This window comes from Aedes albopictus, chromosome 1, assembly GCF_035046485.1.
Source record: "Aedes albopictus strain Foshan chromosome 1, AalbF5, whole genome shotgun sequence".
NCBI lineage: Eukaryota > Metazoa > Arthropoda > Insecta > Diptera > Culicidae > Aedes > Aedes albopictus.
The window spans coordinates 71,587,191-71,609,635 of record NC_085136.1 but is presented as its reverse complement, the minus strand read 5'-3'; the positions used below and the strand labels follow the sequence as shown (position 1 = coordinate 71,609,635).

At 45.4% G+C, this 22,445-nt stretch overlaps 1 protein-coding gene across 21 annotated transcripts in view; it reads right to left on the bottom strand.

Moving 5' to 3' along the window:
• The window catches only part of LOC109397187 (neurobeachin), a 405,013-nt gene that overhangs the window by 6,000 nt on the left and 376,568 nt on the right, over nucleotides 1-22,445 (bottom strand). For 12 of the 21 annotated variants that reach the window (XM_029877456.2, XM_062844813.1, XM_029877462.2 and 9 more), the window contains 6 exons: nucleotides 17,332-17,553; nucleotides 14,357-17,096; nucleotides 13,955-14,295; nucleotides 13,801-13,897; nucleotides 13,542-13,738; nucleotides 13,328-13,479 (listed from right to left, as the gene is read on the bottom strand). In XM_029877456.2, coding sequence (XP_029733316.1) covers nucleotides 13,328-13,479; nucleotides 13,542-13,738; nucleotides 13,801-13,897; nucleotides 13,955-14,295; nucleotides 14,357-17,096; nucleotides 17,332-17,553 — 3,749 coding nt within the window. The remainder of the gene's footprint in view (nucleotides 1-13,327; nucleotides 13,480-13,541; nucleotides 13,739-13,800; nucleotides 13,898-13,954; nucleotides 14,296-14,356; nucleotides 17,097-17,331; nucleotides 17,554-22,445) is intronic. The other 9 variants (XM_029877463.2, XM_062844815.1, XM_062844816.1 and 6 more) reach the window with 1 other exon arrangement.

Below are 22,445 nucleotides of genomic sequence, written 5' to 3'. Positions count from 1 at the left end.
AACGCTAGCAGCTTCGACGCTGTCGCTTTGTGTGCGTAGCGTTTGACGAGATAGTCAGCGACCATGGAACAGACTTCGGCGTATAACTCAGGATCCTTCCTTAGGCGTTTCTCCAGACACATCAGCCGCTTTACCGCCATTGGATAGCTATCGGGAAACTCGGTGTTGTCCTTTCTCGTCGTCTTCTTCAGAATCTCCTTCTGTGATCATCTGCCTTCTTCCGGCTCCGAAAGCAAGGCGATAGTAATGCTGGACTCCTTCAGTGTGTAGTGACTCTTCAGGAGATCGTGCAGCAGCTTCTGATTAGATACCGGGCTGCATGAATGATGGGCAACCATTCCGCTGGTCACGTTTCCTGGTCCCGTCGGCCCGGATACGGCCCAACCTAGCTTCGATATAACTGCTGTCGGATCTTCCGGTCGGCCAATACACGTTTACAACTTATCAGTATCTGTGGAGCGATATGCTGGACATCGACGATCGGCAGGCCTTGGAGATGCGCGTATTGTCTCACCATTTCCGAAAAAGCTACCGTGTGCTGCGGAATCTTCAAACTCTTCACTGGGTGAGCACTCTTGATTTGAACGCGTTGCGTGGATCCTCTCGTCGACATGAACACTGCGAAGCTATCGCGATCCGGGAAACTCCGGCGGTCGATTTACCAGTGTCCTTTCTGCCAGCGTATACGATTCGTCCAGAAACGCGATAGTGTTCACGGAATATTTGCCACAGTGCAAAGTGACGGGCATCATACTGAAAAACTTCGGTTGACTTTGGCTGTGCAACGTGAACGCTGCAGTTTAGTCCTGCGGCTGGCCTGCCACAAATCTGGTAGAGCTTCCTCTGCCTTAGGGGTGGACTGAAAGCCTATTCTCTTCCACGTCAATCCTTTCTTCGACCCAGATTCTCCGTTCATACGCTGCAACTTTGCTAGCTTCCTTCACGATCCTTGACTGGAAGTTGGATAACGTCTGCAGCGACGCCACTTTGCTTCCTACAATACCGTACCCATTCCAGCTGGGTGCTAGCCGGTACATTCTGTCAGCTCCAGAATCAGCATCGGATTGACCAAGTACGTAGTTGTCCTGTCGCTTCTAGGTAATCGGCGAGCTGCTGAACTACCACTCCGAAGCTAATCAAAATCGCCAGCCGATCTACTTTTGGTGCCGCTTTGTTGCGAACCTTCAACAACAGCATGTTGGGAAGTCGCTCTGGCCTGCCGCACACACACAGTGTCTCAAAGATCTTTGGGATGGTTTTTGGCCGAAGCAGTTTCCTCCTCACCGCCTCCAAGGCCTCTCCTTTTAGAGACACTCCTGTAGCAGTGCCAAATTCTCCATGTCGGGAAAGCCGCACGCCTTCGTTGACGTCTCGTAGCTTAGCTTAGCTTAGCTTAGCTTAGACTGACTGCACATATCTATGGTTGCTATTCCGTGATTGACCCGAACCAATGACAGTTGCACAATGAATCAACTGAATAATTGACTGGGAGTGGTCAACATTCTCACTGTGCACGCTTCAGAGACTCTCTTTAACGGTACAATAACGGCGCCAGCCACGCCTTCGAAGTCAGGTTGGAAGAGGGAAGGAATATTAGTAACAACCTGTGTTAAGTGCTTCCGCGTTTACCGCTGCGACTCCACCAAAGGCTGCAGGAAGGAGTGTTTGTTAGTAGGAAAGGTATCGTTGGGTCTGGATTCACTTTGATAAGTAATATGACCTTCGCGTCATGCTGGTTGCCACGCTATTGTTTGCTTTACGCGGAAAGCAAACAATCGACAACCCGCATCAGGTGGTCGCATAATATTTACTGCAAACGACGCGACAAAATATGCAATCTAACACGCTATGTTTCGCTTCACTCGGAAAGCAAACAACTGATCACCCACGTCAGGTGATCATAAGTGTTGCAACAAAAGACGCGACACAACATAAAAACTGACAAATTCTTGATCGCTTCACACGGGAAGTGAACAATCGATCACCCAAATCAGGTGAATGCTATATGTTTAGTAAACATTTCGTAAGCCTTCGTTGACGTCTCGTCGCTGTTGATGAACATCTGACATTCTTTCCGCCTGAAGACGTTATCGTTACCGATGATAAACGATAACAGACGTTAACTCCCCTGCAACACCCATGGAACCTCTCTGAAATCCCTTGAAACCCTTTGGAACGTCGCTGACACCTCCTGTAGCTCTCTGAGACTCCCTGAAACACCCTTGGAACCCCTGAAAGCCTCTGGAATACCTCTGAACTTCCAGCGTGGGCAAATACTTCCTTAGATACTTCAAATGACCATTTTACTTTGCGTTCGTATATGCTTCGAAAAAAATTCTGAAACCAAAACCCCTCTGAATCACCCTGAACCGTCCTTGAAATCCCCTGAAATCATCTGAAACCCTTCTGAATCACATGAAACGCCCTTCAGTGCTCCTGGAACCACCTGAGAATCCTTGAAACCACAACTATCCTTGAATGCCCCTGCTTCATAAACCCACTAAAACCCTAAAACCAGCTTAACACCCTGAAACGGTCCTGCAACCCCCTGAAACCACCTGGAACATTGAGACCTCTAGAACATTCTTGAGGCATTTTTAACATCTCGTTAACTGCCTTAAGTTGCCTGGAACACTCTTGAAACACTATGAAATCCCTTGGAACCTCCTAGAACGCCCATAAAACCTCCGGAAACTCTAGAACGCCCCTAGAACCCCTTGAAATCTCTTCTAGTGCGCTCTTGATGCTCGTAAGTCCCCTATCATACCCCGAAAGCCTCTGAAATCTCCTGAGATCTTCTGAAACGCTCCTCCAATCCCTTAAAACCCCATTGCATCTCCCATGGAACCTCTCATATATCCCTTGGAACTCTCTGAATGTCGATGATACCTTCTGTAGCTCTCTGAGACTCCCTGGAACACCCCTGAAACTCCTGAAATCCCACTAGAACTCCTAGCGAGAATAGATAATTCCATAGATACTGTAATTGACCATTTCACCTGCATGGTCCCGAAACATTCCTGAAACCAAAACCCCTCTGAATCCCCCCGAAACGTCCTTGAAACCCCCTAAAACCATCTGAAACCCCTCTGAATCACATGGAACGCCCTAGAGCGCACTTAAAACCACCCGAGATCCCTGGAACACTCCTGGAACGCCCTTAACCCTCAACCCTCCATTGGACCCCAACATATATTCTCGCGTATCTCGTGATCCTTACTTTTTGAAAGGGTGATGTTTTCAGCAAAGATGTTAGGAAAGTCAAGGCCTATCTAGTGATGAACAATTTAGTTCGGGAAGTTTCCGCTAGGTGGTGCTAGTGAGCATTGAAAAATGCCCCCAATCTACAGGATATAACGTACCTAAACAAGCGGACAAGGACAAGACGTACCGAAACAATAGGGTAAATCGCACTGCTGTAGACGAGTAGACATATATGTCCAGCGGGTCAAAAGGGGTCATTCAAATATTACGTAACGCAAAGGAGTGGGAGGTGGTCTAGCGCTGTGAACGTTTCATTCAAAATTTTCCATACAAAAGTTGTTACACGGAGAAGGGAGCAGCCCTTAAGTTGTCAAATTTTGCGTTTCGTAATATTTGAATAAACCCAAGAGGAATCAGAGACAAACAGACGTAACACTATTAAAATTTAAATCTCATATATCTCAGGATCCTGATTACTTATATAGTTGATGTCTTCGGCAAAGTTGTTTGGTTGGTCAAGAACTTATAGACTATGGACCACTAGGCAGTGCTAGATAGCATGCAAATTTTTTATCTCATAATATCTCAGGATCCTGATTTCTTAGAAAAATGGTGTCTTAGTTGTTGGGTAGGTCAAAAATGTTCAGTTGATGAGCCATTTGATACGAACTCTCCTATTGGGAGACGCTGGTGCGGGATGCTTATTATTTATAGAGATGGTGTCTACAGCTGTTATTTGGCAGGACATGTACCTACCGAATATAGACACTATAAAATCTACAGACTTGGGGAGAAATAGTTGAATTACGCAATTTTAGAGTGTTTTATAGTGGATTTAGTGTGTACTAATAGAAAATGCCGTCACACAACCCACAGTCGTTATCGTTCCGTAAATCTCGTTTGGCTAAACGAATTGACAGATCGCTTGGTTAGGGGCCATCCATAAATGGCGTAGCATTTTTTTTTTTACGATTTTTGACACCCCCCTTCTCCCCCTATTTTCCCATACCTAATGCATGGCTCGTAGCATAATCAGAGACTCTCCCCACCACCCTAAAATGCCACTTCATCTATGGACGGCCCCTTACAGTTGTCTGCACCTTGGAAAGCATATGGAATCTATAGTGTCTATATTACAGATTATGGTATATATACAATTATACCTTGATCATAATTTACACAATTTTCCATTGCTTTCTGAAAATACAGGATGACTTAATTATGAGGCTTGCATAGAACGTTCCATACAAGCACAGAGATCAGACATCCTAGCTCAGTTTCAAAACTGTGTAAGGAATTAAACGTTCATTTGAAATGGCAACACAAGTGGCAACATCGTGGTTGCGCTGCTATCCCAATGTTCCCACGCTGTTGTCGGTGGTGAATATAAAACTTATGTAGATATGCGTACTCACCACTAATTGTAACAACTTGCCGTATAGGTGACGCTAGTGTTGTCAACGCTAAAAAAATTGAATCCTTGCACAGCTTTCGAGACAATTTTCTATAGGCTTGGATGTCTGTTCTCTGTGATACAAAATATATTTTCATGATAAATCGAATAAAATGGAATGTAAATTTCAACGTTTCCTTCCCGTAACCGGGAGGAACTCCTGGAGAGAAATTCCTGGAGGAATCCCGTGAGGAGTTCCTGGAGGAATCCTCTGGGGCCGTTCATAAACCACGTAGACTTTTTGGGGGGAGGGGGGGGGGTCTGGCCAAAGTCTACGCTCCATACAAATTTCAAAATTTTTGTATGGACAAAAGTCTACGAGGGGGGAGGGGGGTTCTGAGATTGCCAAATTTTGGTCTACGTGGTTTATGAACAGCCCCTTGAAGAAATTCCTAAAGGAATCTCGAGAGCAACTCCTAGAGGAATCCCGGGAGAAATTTCTGGAGAATCCCGGGAGAAATTCCTGAAAGAATCCCGAGAGGAATTCCTGGAGGAATGCCAGGAAGAATTCTTGGAGGAATCCCGGGATAAATTCGTTGAAAAATACCGGTAAGAATTCCTGGAGAAATCCCAGGAGGAATTCTTGAAGCAACCCCCGGAGGCATTCCTGAAGAAATCCCAGGAGGAATTTCAAGTGGATTTCCTAGAAAAACTCATGCAGGAAACCCGGGAGGAAATTCTGGAGAAAACCCGGGAGCAATTCGGAGACAAATTCTGGGAGGAATTCGTGGAGGAATCTTGGAAAGCCTTTGTGGAAGAATCCTTTTACGAATTCCTAGTTGAATCCCTGGTGGAATTCCTGAAGTAGTTTTGGGAGTCATTTCCGGAGGGCTTTTAAGTGGATTTCCCAGATGAAATCGTAGAGGAACCTCGGGAGGAATTACTGAAAGAACCCCTGTATTAATTTCTGGAAGAATCCTGGTAGGAGTTCCTTCAGAAATTTTGGGAGAAATTCCTGGAGGTATCCGGGTGAGTCAATTCTGAAGTATATTATCCATCAAATTGGAACTATTGGTATTGTGAACAGAATGTAATGAAATTGTGTTATTCTCAAGATATTCACTTCGAAAGAAGCGCACTTATTTGAGGACGCTTGCCACTCGGTAATCTAGGATGCTGGGCATATACGAACTAATTAGCGCCATTTTGCAGAAAAACTTTAAAATAATTATCATTACCAAATAATCCTTGATGTATTGAACACTTTTGCCGAAGACACAAACTTTCTATACATTCCGAATCTCAAGATATTCATGCTAAATTTAACTTTCAATCCAAAATTTGAATAAACAATAGCGCCACCTACTGGGCTAATTCCAATTCAATTTGTTCGTCACAAGATTTGCCTTGGTCTATTGAACAATTTTGTCGAAGACAGCATTATTCTAGGAAGTGCCGATCACAAGATACAATCATTCGTGTCGTGGGGTCCAATGGATCCCAGGGGACCAAAATCGCCCGGTTCAACTTTGACATAAAAAATAATCTATAGTACGCCATGAAATATTTGTTATTTTTGCACAAATAACTCATCGCGGTGTAGTTTGAAGGTACTGTGAAAACGGGACCGATGTGTCAATCCAAACTTTTTTGCGACCACTTCAAAGTGGCTCTGGGGTCCAATGGACCCCAGGTATCCATTAGAGGGTTAAAACTCCCAGAACTCCCTGGAACAGCCTTGCAATCCCCGGAAACCACCTCGAAAACCTCTTTGATGCTCTTTGAACACCATGAAATCCATGAGCGCTCTTGAAGCACACTAAGATCTCTAGAACATTCCAGGGGCGCCTTTGAAACCTCATAAACTACCTTGAACTGCCTGGAACACTCTTGAAACACCCCGAAATCCCTTGGAACGCCCTTAAAACGCCCTTGGAACGCCCCAAGACGTTTTTCTAGTGCCGCCATCCAGGGACCAAGCTACGCATGTTGACTCTGCGGTGTATTACACTATGCCCGGGATTGCAGCTACAAGAAGCACGAATGCTCCGACTGTGGCCATGTTGAACACCGTGAAGGTTGCTGCAAAAGTGCGAAGTCTCGGAAGCTCGGAAGCAAGAGCAAGAAAAGAGGAGTCTCTACCAAGGTGATGGTTGTCGACGTTTGCAGCGTGCTGCAACGGTGCAGATTTGTCTCCATTGGCTATCCGGAACGGCTGCAACTCGACACCGCCTCGGACATCACCGTAATCAGCAGGGAAAGTTGGGAAAAGCTTGGCAACCCTGTTGTATAAGTCGCACCCTGGTGCATTCCAGCAGATCACCTACACTAGCCTGACTGGAGTGCACTTCGGACTTCAGTCGAACTGAAGAGGAGCACGATCGCAATTTGCGAGCTGCCCTGAAGCGAATCCAAGATGTCGGTTTTACCACACGACCTTAAAAGTGAACGTTTTGCAAGCAGCAAGTGCAGTACGTGGGTCATGTCGTCGGCAGTCGCGGGCTACGTCCGGATCCGGCCAAAATCGAGGCGATCACCAAGTTACTGCCGCCTACCAATGTATCAGGAGTGCGATCCTTCCTGAGGGCCATCAACTACTACACGGTAAGTTCGTCCGTAACATGCGTATTCTGGCAGCACTGCCGAAACCCTACACGGAAAAATATTATAACCCAAAGAATAAGTTTTAAAAACTCAAATTTGGCTAAACTGCTTAAAGTTTTAACTCAAAGTTGGGTTGTTTTCTCCCTCGCCCCACCGCAATGTTGTCGAAAACAAAGAGAGAAGCACCGACGCATCCGCTGCTCTTCCGTGGAAGAAGCCAAATTTGGGTTTTCTTGAATTAACCCAAATTTGCGTCATTTGAGGCCTCCGTTGGGTGAAAATAACTAACCACTGGGTTAATTTTTTTGCCGCTCTCAAACGAGAACTACTCACTCACCACTTTCGCTGTTTAACGCAAATTTGAGTTATTCCACGGAAGACCGGGATTGCGTCAAAACAACTTAAATTTGGGTTGATTTGTAGTTCAGTGTAGCGCCTCGCGGTAGGCGTTTGGCCGATGAGGAAGTGTAAGTGTCTGTTGGTAAGTGTCACAATGACAGGTGAGTAATGACAGAACGGAGAGAGACGGAAAGCCGTCAAAGGTTAGTTTGAAAGATAAACAACTGCTAGTTGAGATCGAGAAGAATAGACCACTTCACGGCGAAATTCTATCTCTTTTACTCCTTCAGAGAGTTTGAAAACATCAGGACCAGTACCTGTCAAATTTGACAGGTGTTGGTCCTGTTGTTTTCTAATTTCCCGTAGGAGAGAAAGAGAGCGATTTCTTGATGACGTCACCGTGCAATGGGCAATATAGTCGGCGTCGGTGGTGTAGTGGTAAGCGTGGTTGCCTCTCACCCCAGTCGGTCGGGGTTCAATTCCCGTCGACGCCGATGGGATTTTCTGAGACATAAAATCCGTGATCACGCCTTCCCTCGGATAGGAAGTAAAGCCGTAGGTCCCGGCCCATGTGTTGATGGGTTCGATATGTAGGGTCCTCAGGTGTGGTGGCTGTCTCCCTGGGGCGTCGGAATTTAAGGCTTAGCTCCTAGACCCAGCCGACGTAAAACACAACTGGCGCCGAACGGTGCTAGTTGGCCAGAAAAAAGAAGAAGAAGAAGAGAAGAATATAGTGGAGAGAATTGAATTGTGTTGAATTCCGTAAAGAAAATTTAAATAGTTTGTTACTATTCAGGGAAGAAGTGAGTGGGAAATAAATTGCCGGTTGAAGTTCATAACATTTACCACCACACCACGAGCAAGTAAGTTTAGACATGCATAACATTGAAGGACACCAACATAATATATGCATTAATTAGCTTGAATAGGCATACAGTGAAGGTGTCCTGTATTAGTACAGTCGTACAGAAGATAACGGTAGAGGAGACAAACTTTACAGACCGGACAGATTGACACGGACTCGTAGACGGAACTTTAGCCACTCTCGCGGAATAAGACTGAGCTCAGTAATCTTGGAAGAGACGAAAGAGGAAAGTCAAGCGAAAGTAAACAAATTAAATTGTAAGTTATTTGAAGAAACTGTTATGTTTTATTTATTAATTTAATGTCAAATTTGTTTATACATATTTACAATTTTGATCTCCCTGACAAGGTAGATTTACAGAGACGGTTTTGTTTCTTCCTGATCCGAACAATGCGAAAGCTTCGCTCAACCCGCTTGACAATCAGCTGAAGGCTGAAGCGAAGTTCCAGTGGACCTCGGAGTGCCAAAAAGCGTTCGAGCGCTTCAAGAAGTTTCTCTCGTTGGATCTGTTGCTCACTCACTACGATCCGAAGTGGGAGATCATCGTTTCTGCCGACGCGTTATCCGTTGGGCTTGGGGTGATATCAAGGTTGTCCAGCACGCGTCAAGGGCACTCACGCAGGCACAGTAAGGCTACAGCCAGCCGAACCGCGAGGGTAACTAAATCTATAAAATGCTCTTCGGACGGAACTTCCGGTTGCAAACCGACTACCAGCCTCTACTTCGGATCTTCGGCTCCAAGAAGGGAATACCGATCTATTCGGCAAACCGGTTGCAACGCTTTGCCCTTCATTTGCTTCTCTACGATATCGAGATCGAGTACGTGTCCACCCTCTAGTTCGTCAATGCGGACCTGCTTTTCTGGTAGATCAACCAGTTCGTCAAGCCCGAAGAGGACTGCGTAATCGTAAACCTCAACCTAGAAGAGGATCTCAGGCCGGTTGAAGCCAATACCGTTATTGTGTTGCTTTACAACATCCAACAACGGTTCTAAACACGCCAGGAATCGCTCTTGGTGGTAGAAGGGTGCAACCGGTGGGTGCAACCGTCAATTTCGTCAAGGCATGCCAACAGTGTGCGTCCGTAGTCAGGTCGCCTCCGTACTCTCCAACGGTGCTGTGGCCCAAGCCAAGCCTCCGGTGCCGTGGAACTGCGTCCACGTCGACTACGCCGGTCCGATCGAAGGCGAGTACTGCTTGACCACCGCCGAGGCCTTCTCCAAGTATCCAGAGATCATCAGAACGAACCGAATCATCTCGGCGGCGACAGTCTTCACTCTCCGGCTGAGTGTGGCCGTAACATTCGTCGGCAAGTTCGCCGACGAGTTCGCTGAGTTCGCCGATCTCTGCACCTTTAACAGCATCAAGCACCTTATGACGGCCCCGTTCCCCGTTCCACAGTCGAATGGTCAAGCGGAGCGATTCGACACCTTCAAGCGGACTATGGAGAAGATTCGAGTGGGGAGATGATCAATACATACAGCACTGGACATTTTCCAGTTAACGTATCGAAGCACGCCCAACCATGCGCTATCAGAAGTCGCCATCCGAGGTCATGTTCGGGCGCAAAATCCGCACGTGTCTCGAGAATCTGCGTATTTCACCGGTACGACCACCAGTGCAACCAACCGACCGACGACAAGAAACCGTTCTGCCGGAAAGTCATGGTTTACGCCATCTCTACGGCCGAAATGGTTGGAAATGGGTTCCCGGCACAGTCGTCGAGAAAATTGCAGACGTTATGTACAACGTGTGGGTCTAAGATCGTCGAATGCTGCGCTGGCATGTCAATCAGCTCCGGAGTCGCCAAGCTGCTGACACGACAATGAAGCAATTCGTCAGGCCTGCCTGACTCTAGCCAGTGTTCGTTGCCGCTTGACATTCTATTGGATGCCTGGAATCTCCCAAATCGACCATCAGGCATGCCGATACCGTAGCTTGTCCCGGACGCCTCTACATCGGCACCTACTCAAGCGCGCCAGTTTATAGTCCAGAGCCTACTCTGCTAGGTTTCCCGTCGGTCCGTGTGTAGTCTACGCTACGGCACGAGGCCCCAGCGATTCCGTCCATGTCATCGTCAGGTACAACGTCAACACCGAATTCGACTCCGCTTTCGAAGTTGAACCGGTGGTAGATGTCCCTAGGCGTTCTTCACGGACTTGATCAGACCGCCAGTCAGGTTCAGACCCCTATAATCTCTTTTAACCCTTTGTAGCCGGAGGGGTCATATATGACCCCAACATTGAAACGGCTGTATGTTGTAGGTGTTCCAAACTGTCCTGTAGGGAAGCCTTTCAAATCTACAAGAATAATTTTATGTATTTCCGCCACAACTAATAGCATACTGGATACTGGGATCCGTGAAGCTCTTGACAACCAAACTACCTTGGAGTTCAGGACTTCAGGCCTACACTCATAACAGTATCCATATCTGTTAAACTGAGAAACGCTACATAATCAATCGCTGTTACTGGAGCAATCTGAAGTCTAAGAGCTTATTATAAACCTTTGGGACATCTAGGGTCGTCCAAACTGTTCTAAAATAAAGTCCTTCAAATCTACAAGAATAGTAAGAATAGTTTTATGTATTTTCACCATATATAATACACTGAAACCTCCATTTAAGTCGATGCATGGCTGATCGAAAATAATTGATACCATGCAGACAATGACAAAACTATAGACTTTTATATTTTTTCACACTTCGCATGACAAAGGAGATTTGTCAAAATATATAAAAGTCTATAGTTTTAGTCATTGCCTGTACGGTAAAAATTATTTTCGATCAGCCATGCATCGACTTAAATGGAGGTTTCAGTGTAGAATTGTGTAATCTACTGGGGTCCGCGAAGCTCTTGAAATCTCAAATGTCATTCAGAGACACTACAGGGATATTCCAGGTCAGCCAAACTATCTTGGAGTTCAGGACTTCAGGTCTACACTCATAACAGTATCGATATTTATTATACTGAGTAACGCTGCATAATCAACCGCAGTTACTGGAGCAATCTGAAGTCTACTTTTTTTATTATAATCCTTTGGGACATTCACGGTCGTCCAATCTGTTCTTTAATGAAGTCCTTCAAATCTACAAGAAAATTTTTATGTGTTTTCACCATAAATAACAGAATAGCATAATTTGCTGAGATCCGCGAAGCTCTTGAAATCTCAAATGTCATTTAGAGACTCTACAGGAATATTCCAGGTCAGCCAAACTTCCTTGGAGTTTAGGACTTCAGGTCTACACTCGTAACTGTATTCATATATGTTATACTGAGTAACGCTGCATAATCAACCGCAGTTACTGGAACAATCTGAAGTCTACTTTTTTATCATAAACCTTTGGGACATTCACGGTCGTCCAAACTGTTCTATAATGAAGTCCTTCAAATCTACAAGAAAAATTTTATGTGTTTTCACCATAAATAATAGCATAGGATCTGCTGAGATCTGTGAAGCTCTTGAAATCTCGAATGTCATTTAGAGACACTATGGGAATGTTCCAGGTTAGCCAAACTATCCATGAGTTCAGAACTTCAGGTCAACACTCGTAACGTCAGCTATATCTGACATACTGAGTAACGTTTCATAATCAATAGCGGTGACTGGACCAACCTAAAGTCTACTATATATTTTTATGAACCTTTGGGACATTGAGGGTCGTCCAAACTATCCTGAAGTTTAGCTCTTGATAGTAACAGTAGTTAGTCTCACAATGAACTTTAGACTGTAATCTGCAATGATAGTTTTGAGATATTCCAGATCAACATCACTAATCCGGAGACCACAGCTTCAGGTCTACACTTTTGATAATAGCTTTTGCCACTACATTAAGGTGTTACATAATCCACTGTACTTGCCAAAGCAGTTAGAGGAACAAAACGCGTTGTTATATTTTTTGGGATATTATAGGCTCCTTACTGTTATGAAGCTTAGTTGATAAAAACAACCACTGTAACTTTCAGAAGACTAGTTGGACATGATAGATTACAAATCATAGCTTTGTATAATGAAATCAGTTACCGTTACACCCGCAGACTTTAGGATCTAAACTCAAGAACAGTTTGGATGACCTAGGATATCCCAACTGATCTGATATTGTCTATTTACTTTTCAGAAGACTTGCTGGACATGATAGATTACAAATCGCAGCTTGGTATAATGAAAGCAGTTACCGTTACTCCCATAGACTTTAGGATCTACACTCAAGAACAGTTTGGATGACTTAGGATATCCCGAATGATTTGATACTGTCTATTGAATTTTCAGAAGACTTACTGGACATGATAGATTACAAATCGTAGCTTTGCATAATGACAGAAGTTACCGTTACACCCGTAGACTTATGGATCTAAACTCAAGAACAGTTTGGATGATCTAGGATGTCCAGAAAAAATATTCCGCATAATATTCTACCGTTTTTATACTATTGAATACCAAAACTACAGAAAAACGTAGAAAAAACTGCTTCAAAGGGTTAAGAGGGAAGATGTTAAGGACAACCCCATTTGGGTCGTTCAATTCGGTACTGTGAACGCTGCTGAGCTCTCAATCGGCAGCAAAGCTGTAGATTATACGGAAGCCAAGAAAGTTGTCCGTTACTTGAACTCTACTCTGCCATCGACTACGGATTAGGACTGGGAATAAACAAAGAACAAGAACTGATGCCATACCAACCTGTGTGCGTCTGGCATGATCGACCTGAAATACTGCGCTATAGAAAATATTTCGGCGGACATCCTAACCAAACCTTTGAGATCGTTGAAACTTAAGAAGTTCTCATTGGAGTTGGGGATATTACTGCTACCATGTTGAGGACTACATTCAAAGTGAATCCACGAGGAGACAGTTGGACACTGTATCACCTTTTAAGTATTCAGTGAACATTTCCGGAAACAAGAGTAATCAAGAGCTTCTACTTACTTCTGATCGTGCGTCAACGCCAGCGACCTGATTCCGCTGTTACACGCCGGGAAGGCGTACAGTGGTGCCAGATTGAACGTCCGCCAAACCTCGACGATTCCTTTGTTTCCGGCGGTCATCAGATATTCTCCGTCCCTCGAAAGGAGCATGCACTGAAACGAATCTCAACTTAGATTTTGTGAACTTTAAAGGTTAAAGCGCGGTGATGACTCACCTGTAGATTGTCGTTGTGGGATTCGTGCCGCAGCAGCTTGCCGTTGATCGTGTACGCGGCCACGTTTCCTTCGTCGTAGTTTACGACGATGAAACCTTCCCGCGAGAGGGTGATGTTCTCCGGCGAGATGAAGTGAGTTGGAGCTTCTAGGGAACGCAGAAGGTCACCGAACGTTGTGTGGACTAGGACCGGTCCGTCTATAGTGGGAAGAGGTATTAGTAATCGTAGGGTTCTGAAAGTCAACGAAAGAGATACTCACTTATCGATCCGGAAACCACTAGTCCTAACTCTGCGCTGATCACAACCGATGTAACTGAAGTCTCGTGACCGGTCAACGTTGCCCGAGGTGTCGGGATCTGAAAGGAAGACGAAGTTTTGTAGTTCCTGAAGTCACCCATCTAGACTTGACTCACCTCTCCCTCCCCAACAATGCTCTGCGTTCGGGCGTTCCAATGCCACAGCAGTATGGTACAGTCGGCCGATCCGGACGCAATGTAACAGTCGGAGGTGATGTTGCACTCGGACCGCGACAGGCACGTCACCACGTCGAAGTGGCCGAAGATGATCTGCACGATCTTGGCCGTTTCCGTGGAGAACACCCGGAAGCTATTGTCCCAGAAGCCGCACGCAATCAGAAACCGGCTGTCCACCGTAGTGACGTAGCAGTTCGATTTGATGCGCAGCTTTTGGCTGAAGTTGTCGCCGAGGTGGCGCCGGTTCTGCTGCTGGCTGTTGTTGTGACCGTTGATTTGAGCTGTTTGGGAATACAACGAATTATTCAGAGAAGTGTTACGGTAGCAAGCAAGAGTACTTACAAAGCAGCGGATCCATCGTCAGCGGCAGATTGGTGTTGACATTCTGTGACGATTCGGCATAGCTTGGACTCTGGATGCTGGCGGTGTACTGACAGTTCCAGCGGTTGACTGCGAATTGGTGACCAGCCGTGACGGTCACAACCGAAGGCAGTGGCAGTTGTGGGTACGTGTTGGCCGAGATGTGGATGATCGGTGAGTTCAGGTGGAACTTCAGCGACATGCACACGTCATCGGGCATCGTGTTGAACATCATCGGCGACAGGTGCATAGCTGAACTTCTCGGAGGATGTGGTTCCATCAGCAGAAGGCTCGGGGTTTGACCGAAGTTCTTGATCTGGTTTTCGATGGCTTCGCGTGTAACCGGGTCGGTGATCGTGTCCAGATCGACGCTGCCTTCGTAGGTTAGATAGTAGAATACGTTGGTGGCACGCATCGCTTCCGGTCCGCGTTGCTTGTAGCCGAAGATCAGGTCGATCCATTGGTGTAATTGACAGGAAACGAATTCGGACTCCAGAGCCATCCGGTTGATGCGGACGAACTCTTCTGGAGTTTTGGCCCAGGGGGGTAGTTCGATGTCGCTGACTAGGTTACCGTCTTCCCTTTGTCCCAGTCGGTAGTCCGACGAGTTGTAGAACATCTCCGGTAGGAAGTACCATTCGGGAATCAGCTCTTTGACGTCCGAGGTGTCACGTTGGCAATTTTTCCACGAAAGGGCGATAGAGGAGAACAGTCGATCGGGATGATCGAATTTTCCGCCCTGCAACGCTAGGAACATGGTTGTGAACGGTTCCATCCGGATCAACCAATTCAACACAAACGCCGAAGTGGAATAGTGGGTGCCGTAGTGGAACGGAGGGATTCCTGGGGTGTCCCAGCTCTCGTATCGCTCCTCGAAGTATTCACGTCGGGAAGGATTAAGTGCTCCGATCGGTTTAGACAGATCTCGGTAGTTGGATGGTTGGCTGAGATCCAGTTCCCGAGATTCGTAGTTGGTGAGCACCCAAGGAAACACCGGGTACTGGTTGAGGTCGTTGTAGGTTCGACCGGCGATCGTGTTCAGGAACATTAGATACTCAAAGTTGGAAATTTCGCGGCGCTGCCACTTCTGGGTCATGTTGGAGTTGCGCATCAACTGCCGCGGAGACATCATCGAGGCACGACGAGTCTGCGGAATGCCGTACTTGATACCGACGCCAACTCGCGGCAGAGCCTTGATCACCTTCTTCACCGTGTGTTGATCGGGGAACGCGAACAGGATCGAAGTCCTGCTGGCCAGGAAAATCTCCAGCGCCACGTTCTGCAGCAGATACCGACGGGAGAAGATCGCCCGGATTTCAGAGAAGTACCACTTGCCGTGTAGATGATCACAGTATTTCAAGACCTCCTGGTCAATGCACTGGAATTCGGGATTTTCCTCGTCCACTTCAAAGTACATCTCCGTCGAGGTAATTGACATCGTTCCGGGTGCCACCAAACCGGGCGCAATAAGTTTCGCCTTGGTGCTTATGTTAACCGGGCCGGTAAGATCCAGATCAAGTTCACGATCTTCGATCAGCAGCTCGGAATCGTCCAGCAGGTCGGGTTGTTGCGATCGTGGCACCGCAATCTGCGAGTAGATTTCCTCCCGCGTTGCTTCTCGGCCTTCTTCACCTCCACCATTCTCCAGAGACGCTTTGAGGGTAGCCTGGGGATGGCTAGACCCTCTGGGATTCTGAACCATTCGTTTCCTTCGCCGGGCATCGTCCTCCCAAGCGTCCAATTTCCAGAAGATCTGCTTCTGATAGGCTCCACTGCTATCACCCCACGCTCCATGCCGGTTACCCATAATGTTCCTGACCTTCTCCAGCAGCCGGCTAGCGATCACGTTGTCCCGCCTTCGGGCAGCCGTGATCAAGTGATCGCACATCCGCTCTTCTTCGCGGCGTTCCAGCAGCGTCTGAGCGCACTGCGACTCAAAGTCCGCATGCTTCAGCACATCGTCGGCACGCATTCGGTTGAGGATGAACTCCGCTTCGTTGGCGACCCGGACGATGTGATCCTTCATCGCGTGCGACAACAGTCGACCTTCGTTGATCAGCTCGATGAACGCCAGCCCGGCATGTTTCTGCAAACTGTTCTGCCACTCTTGCGAACACAACAACATAACCAGCTCAACGACCGAGTGACTATTCTTAAACGTGGTCAATCCTTTGCCTTCCATGAGCAGTTCCTGACCGTGCGACCCGACCAGGGTCTTGGACAAGAACGGGGCAAAGTCTACCATTATTTCACGCAGCAACGGGCAAACCGGACCTAGTGCGATTTCCAACTTCTGGGTTAAACTGGCTTCCCTCGAAGGGATCGCCATCGGGATCTGCCCGACGAAGGGAGCCTTCAGGTTCAGATCCTCGGGACGTCCACGTGCTGCCGCCGCGGACGATTGGTAATTATCCGGGACACGAACCACCGAAATGTCCGATTCCAGTTTGTTCGAGTGATCGCCCGGTCCCATACCGGACAGCTGTCCGGCGGAGTTGGTTTGACCGGAAACGTCGGCACCTCGCATCAGCGACTTGGCACCAGGGGGAACGATCGTACTATCGGTGGGACCTTCGTCGTTCAGGTTGACGTCGGTCCAGCTCTCGTCGTTGGAGTTGGTCGGCTTGTTGTCGTCGGCCATGATCTCGCTGGAGGTTTCCACCTCCGGTGCGTCATTCTCCGTGGAGTTCAGGTTGAGCGAGGCGGCATCCGAATCGACGCTCTGTGAAAGAAATCAAGGGGGTACGGTTAAGGGAGATGGATTCTGCAACGGTAAGTGAGGCACGCCGGTGAGCTGGTTTCAATCGATGATCAAGGTGAACGAACGTTGATGCGTGATCGGATGAGGGGAAGCTGTGAGGCTAATACGAATGTTAGCGTGCGATATTCTACCAGTAAATCTAGAAAGCAACAAGCGAACGAAGACAAACAACGGAAACAACTGAAGCGTCGCATACCTTGCTGGGTTGGCCGTGCTGCTGTTTCGAAGGAGTTTTCGCCGGCGAAAGAGGTTGATCGGCGATCGTACTAATGCTAGTGGTAGTGATTGTAGTGGTAGTTGCCGGATACCTGGTGTTAGTGGGGGTGTTGTTGCTGTTACCATTGTCGTGACCATGGTGGTCACTTTTGGGCGATGTCGGAGACCCATAGACCGATGATGCCCGCCGGGAGGTTGCGGCCTTTTTTATTTGGTTTTGTTTGTGAAATTGTTTCAGTTATACAAACCCATTACAGTTAGGAGAAGTTGAAAGAAAATTAAAAAAATAATCATGCAGTTACAGAGAGCAAATCAAGTCGAATTAACAGTAAGAAGTTTTATCGCTATAAAATTAGTTTTCCATGGAATTTGATTAGAAGAATAATTAATTAGGACGGAATGAGTTGATTAACAATGCTGATGAATTGCCTTAATCGCTAATTCACAGTAGCGATCGATTGATCACTAGGACATTTCTGTATTTCTATTAGCCAAAGTCAACGGTAGCCCTAAATTCGTCCAATTGGTCGAACCCTCTTTAGTCGACCTAATCGCCGATACCTTAGTGTGCATGTTTTTGAAGTCGCCTTTGCGCACATCTTTTTAACAAAAGGACACTGCATTGTTTTGATTGTGTATGGGATTTTGACGTTTCTTGGCCTTGTTGTTTATAAAATTTCTGTAAAAGTGTAAGAGATGGAGAGAATTCCATGCAGGAACTCCTTTGTGAATTTCTTCGGAAACTTCTTCCGGGATTCCGTTTGAAACTCTTTCTGAGATTCCTCTTGGAATTTATTCCGGGAAGTTTTTCTGGAATTCTTTCAGAAACTGCTTCCAGGACTCCTTCAGGATTCATCTAGGAACTCTTCTCTGGTTTCCTCCAAGAGTTCCGTGAGTAATTCCGGCAGATCCTTCTGGAATTCTTTTGGAAGTTCATTCTGGAACTTTTCCAGATGTTTCTACGGATTACGGATTCCATTTTGTTTGTTTGAGTTTTTGTTAGGAAGAAAAGAAATACGATTTTTTTGTTTCATATGTTCTAGTTAGTGTATCCCTGTTCGTTTTTTGAGCATTTGTAGTGCTCCAAAATAAACTAGCCTCGTGAGATGTAGTCAATGTAGGCAATGATCATCTAAATGTAAAGTAACCCGTTCCCTAGCAGGGACATCAAAAGGTATATCGGCTTATATGAGGTCTCGAATCAGGGGCCCAATTAGGATTAGCGTTCCTAGACCAAAAACTAGCTATGAATGTAACAACAGATGCTGCGAACTAAAAGGCGAAGTGCCATATAAAAGATTTGTAGTGTTCTGTTTTAATTTTAAGACGGAACATTTGTAGGGTTCGATACAATCCACGTAACAATCCTTCAGGAGTTTGTTAGAGACTCCTGAACTCCTGAAATAATCTCAGAAAGTTTTCTTGAAGCAAACCAGGAAAGAATCCCTGGAAGAATCCCGTTAGTTCTTTCTGGAGGAATCCTGGTAGTAGCCCTTGAAGAAATCCCAGACGGGACTTCTTTAGGAATCTCAGAAGAAACTTCTGGAAGAACCCCAGAGGAAAGTTCTGAAGGAATCCCAAATAAATCCTTCAGAGATGCCCACCAGTGGTCCCATGGTAGTTCAGCCTCTAGTTCAGCCTACTTGCTCCGATGATGTTGACGTATAGGCAGGTTTCGTCAGGTTTAGTCGATTGGTTTGTACGGGTGGGGCTTACGCTCTGGACTTCTTCATCAGTGATGCCACCCCTTGAGTCCTTTTTTGTTTTGGATTTTGGTAGATGTCTCCTGATTGGTTTTCTTGGACGCAGGCGAGGAGTAGGGCCTTACAGCACGGGTTGAGGTTCCCGGGATGCTCTGACGCCTCGCAGAGAGTGTCGAACGGTCCGTAGGTTCTGATCCTGGTTCCAAAAAGCTGAGGTCCGGTGGATTAAACTTGATGGAAGATTTCACCATCTTTGAGGAAACAGAACAACGTAGCGATGGAAGATGCATATGCACCGTCTTCGAGGGCTTCATTTACGTTTTACCGAAGATACCGTAGGCTTCTTGCGGGTACTGGTACTGTGGGCATACACAGACTACGTATTCAACAGAGTTCCAGATCCCACATGACTCGCAAGTGATCTGGAAAGGCCCGGGTCCGAAATTGTAAACGAATCGGGTTTGCCCAACTCTGAGACGGGACAGTATCCATTGGTTCTGAAGAGAGTCGAGCTCAGACCATCCGGTGACCATCGCTTTGACCTTGATCCTGGTGAAATCCCGGAATCATTTCATAAGAAATTCTAGTGCAATACTCGGTGGAATTTCAGAAAAACTCTCAGAGAAATTCCATACATTCCTGAAGAATTCATTGCGGACTTTCTGAGGAATTCACTGGAGCCTTTCATTTTTTTTGGTTTTTATTTCTGTGTTTCTGTGTATTTTAACTAAAGCTAATTCTACACTTCTGGAGCCTTTCAGAGGAAACCTCGGAGGAATTGCAAAGGAAACCCTTGTGAAGTTGCAGAGGAATTCCCTGAAGAATTTCAGAAAAAAATCCTTGAAGAATTCCATGCAAATTTTCAAAGAAGTTCCAGAAGAATTCCCGGAGAAATTCAAGAACACTTCCCGGCGAAATTCCATAGGAATTCTCGTACACATTCCATTGGAATTCTCGGATGGTTTTCAGGGATTTTCTGAGGAAGTCCTTGGGGACTTCCTGAGGAATTCCATGAGGAATTTCAGAGGAATTTCCTGAGGAATTCCCTGAAGATTTCCAGAGCTGTTTCTTGAGGAATGCAAAAGGAATCCCCGGAGGAATTTCCGAGGAAATCCCGAAGAAATTTCAAAGAATATCCTCCTGGTGGAACTCTAGAAGAATTCCGGGCGAAATTCCAGAGGAGCTCCCGAAGACATTCCAGAGGAATGGCATAAGAAATTTCAGACAAATTGCCAGTAGAATTCCAGAGGAATTCCCAGATGAATTTCTGAAGAATACCCGGAGGAATCTCTGAGGAACTTCCGGGAGAATTCCTAAGAAATTCCCAGAAGACTTTCAGAAGAATTCCTGGAGAAATTTAAGACAAATTCCATGGGGAATATTAGAGGAATTCCCTGAGAGATTTCCCGGAAAAACACAAGAGGAATTTGTGATGAATTTCAAGAAAACATCCCGGAGAAAATTCGAAGGAATTCCAGAGAAATTCTTTAAGAATTTTTGTATCAATTTCAAAGGAATTCCCGAAAAGATTCCAATGCTATTCCCTGAAAAACCCCTATAGGAAATTCAGGGAAGTTCCAGGAAAAATTCTAAACAAATCACTGAGAAATTGTTTGAGAGCTTCCAGAGGAATTCAAGGAGAAATTTGAGAGAAAATCTCTAAGGGATTCTAGAGGAATTTCTTAAGGAATGCAAGAGGAATTTCTGGAAAAATTCCAGAGGAAGTAGAGAGGAATTCCCGGTGGAATTTCTAAGCTATTTCCGGAGGAATTCCAGAGAAATTCCCGAAGGAATTCCAGAGTAATTCCAGGGGAATTTCAGAGGGATTGCAGAGGAATTCTTTGAAGACTTCCTGAGGAATTTAAGAGTAATTCCCGAAGGCATTCCAGACGAATTACACTAGTTTACAGCATTTTTGAACTCGGTAAGCTGATGATCATTTTTGGTGTAAAATCATGCCCTGAGTTCGAAAACGCAAAAGAAAAAAATTACAGTAGAGCGGAAAATTTTTCGACTTTCCATACAAGGTTTATGATTTGAAATCGATTTTTGTTCTATTTTTAAGCAAAGTCGCTCACTTGAAACATCTCATTCTCCGTAATCAATGGTCCGATTGAGCTGAAATTTTTACTGTCTTTCGCCTACATATGATATGTCAAATAAACGTCGAGAAAGAATTTTAAAGTTGGTTTTTTCTTATTGAAAAAAATTCTTTTCTTCAAAAAAATTTGGAAATTTTGCTAAAATTTAAGAAGATCGTCCCTAAAACTCGCCAATATGTTGCATTTCATCAATCTGACGCAAAATCTGTATTCAGATGATCGAATGGTTTTAATTTATGGAAAAAGATTTAAAATTGGTTGAACAATACGCAAGATATTTGAATTTTAGTAAATTACATATTTTGAAAAGTTGAAAAACTCGATATTGAGCTAAAACTCAAAAACTGTTCTACTTAAAATTTTTTGAAGGTCGGTTTCGAAATCAGCACTAAATTGTGCTTCAAGAACTTTGGTCATTGACAGAAGTTCACGACTTTCATTTTATTTTGTAAACTTGTGTTATTGGAGAATTTCCAGACGAATTGTCAGAGAAATGCCATAGAAATTCCCCCTGAAGAATTCCCTGAATAAAACCAGAAAAATTCCCGGCGGAATTCCAGAGTTTTCTCAGAGGAATTCTCAAACAAATTCCAGAGGAATTCCAATGGGAGTTCCAAAAAAATACCCGGAGGAATCCTTGAGAAATTTCAGAGGAATACCCTCAAGAATTTCAGAAATAATGCTTGAGGAATTCCAAACGAATTTCCAAAGAAATTTCAGGAGAATTCTCGGAGAAATTTAAGAAGACTTCCCGGCGAAATTTCACAGAAATTCTCGTAGACATTCCAGAGGGATTCTTGGATGATTTTCGGATCAATCCCAAAGTAATACCCAGATGAATTTCTGAGGAATTCCCTGGGCACTTCCAGAGAAATTCCAGGAGGACTTCCAGAGGAATTTCATAAAGAAATGTAGATAAATTTCCTGAGGAATTCCCTGAAGATTTCCAGAACAATTTACTGAGGAATGCAAGAGGGGTTCCCGTAGACATTCCAGAGGAATTCCATGAGGAATTTCCGGAGGATTTTTTGAGGAAGACTTCCAAAGGAATTCGCGGAGAACTTTCAGAAAAAAAACCGGAGAAAATTCAAAGGAATTCCCAGAGAAATTCGAGAAGAATTCCCAGAGAAATTCCATAAAAATTTTGGAGAAATTTCAAAGGAACTTCCGGAGAAATCCCAAAGGTATTCCCTGAGAAATTCCTTGAAGAAATTCAGAGAAATTCCGGGAGAAATCCAAAACAAATTCCTGAGGAATTCTTTGAGGATTTCCAGTAGATTTTATGGAGG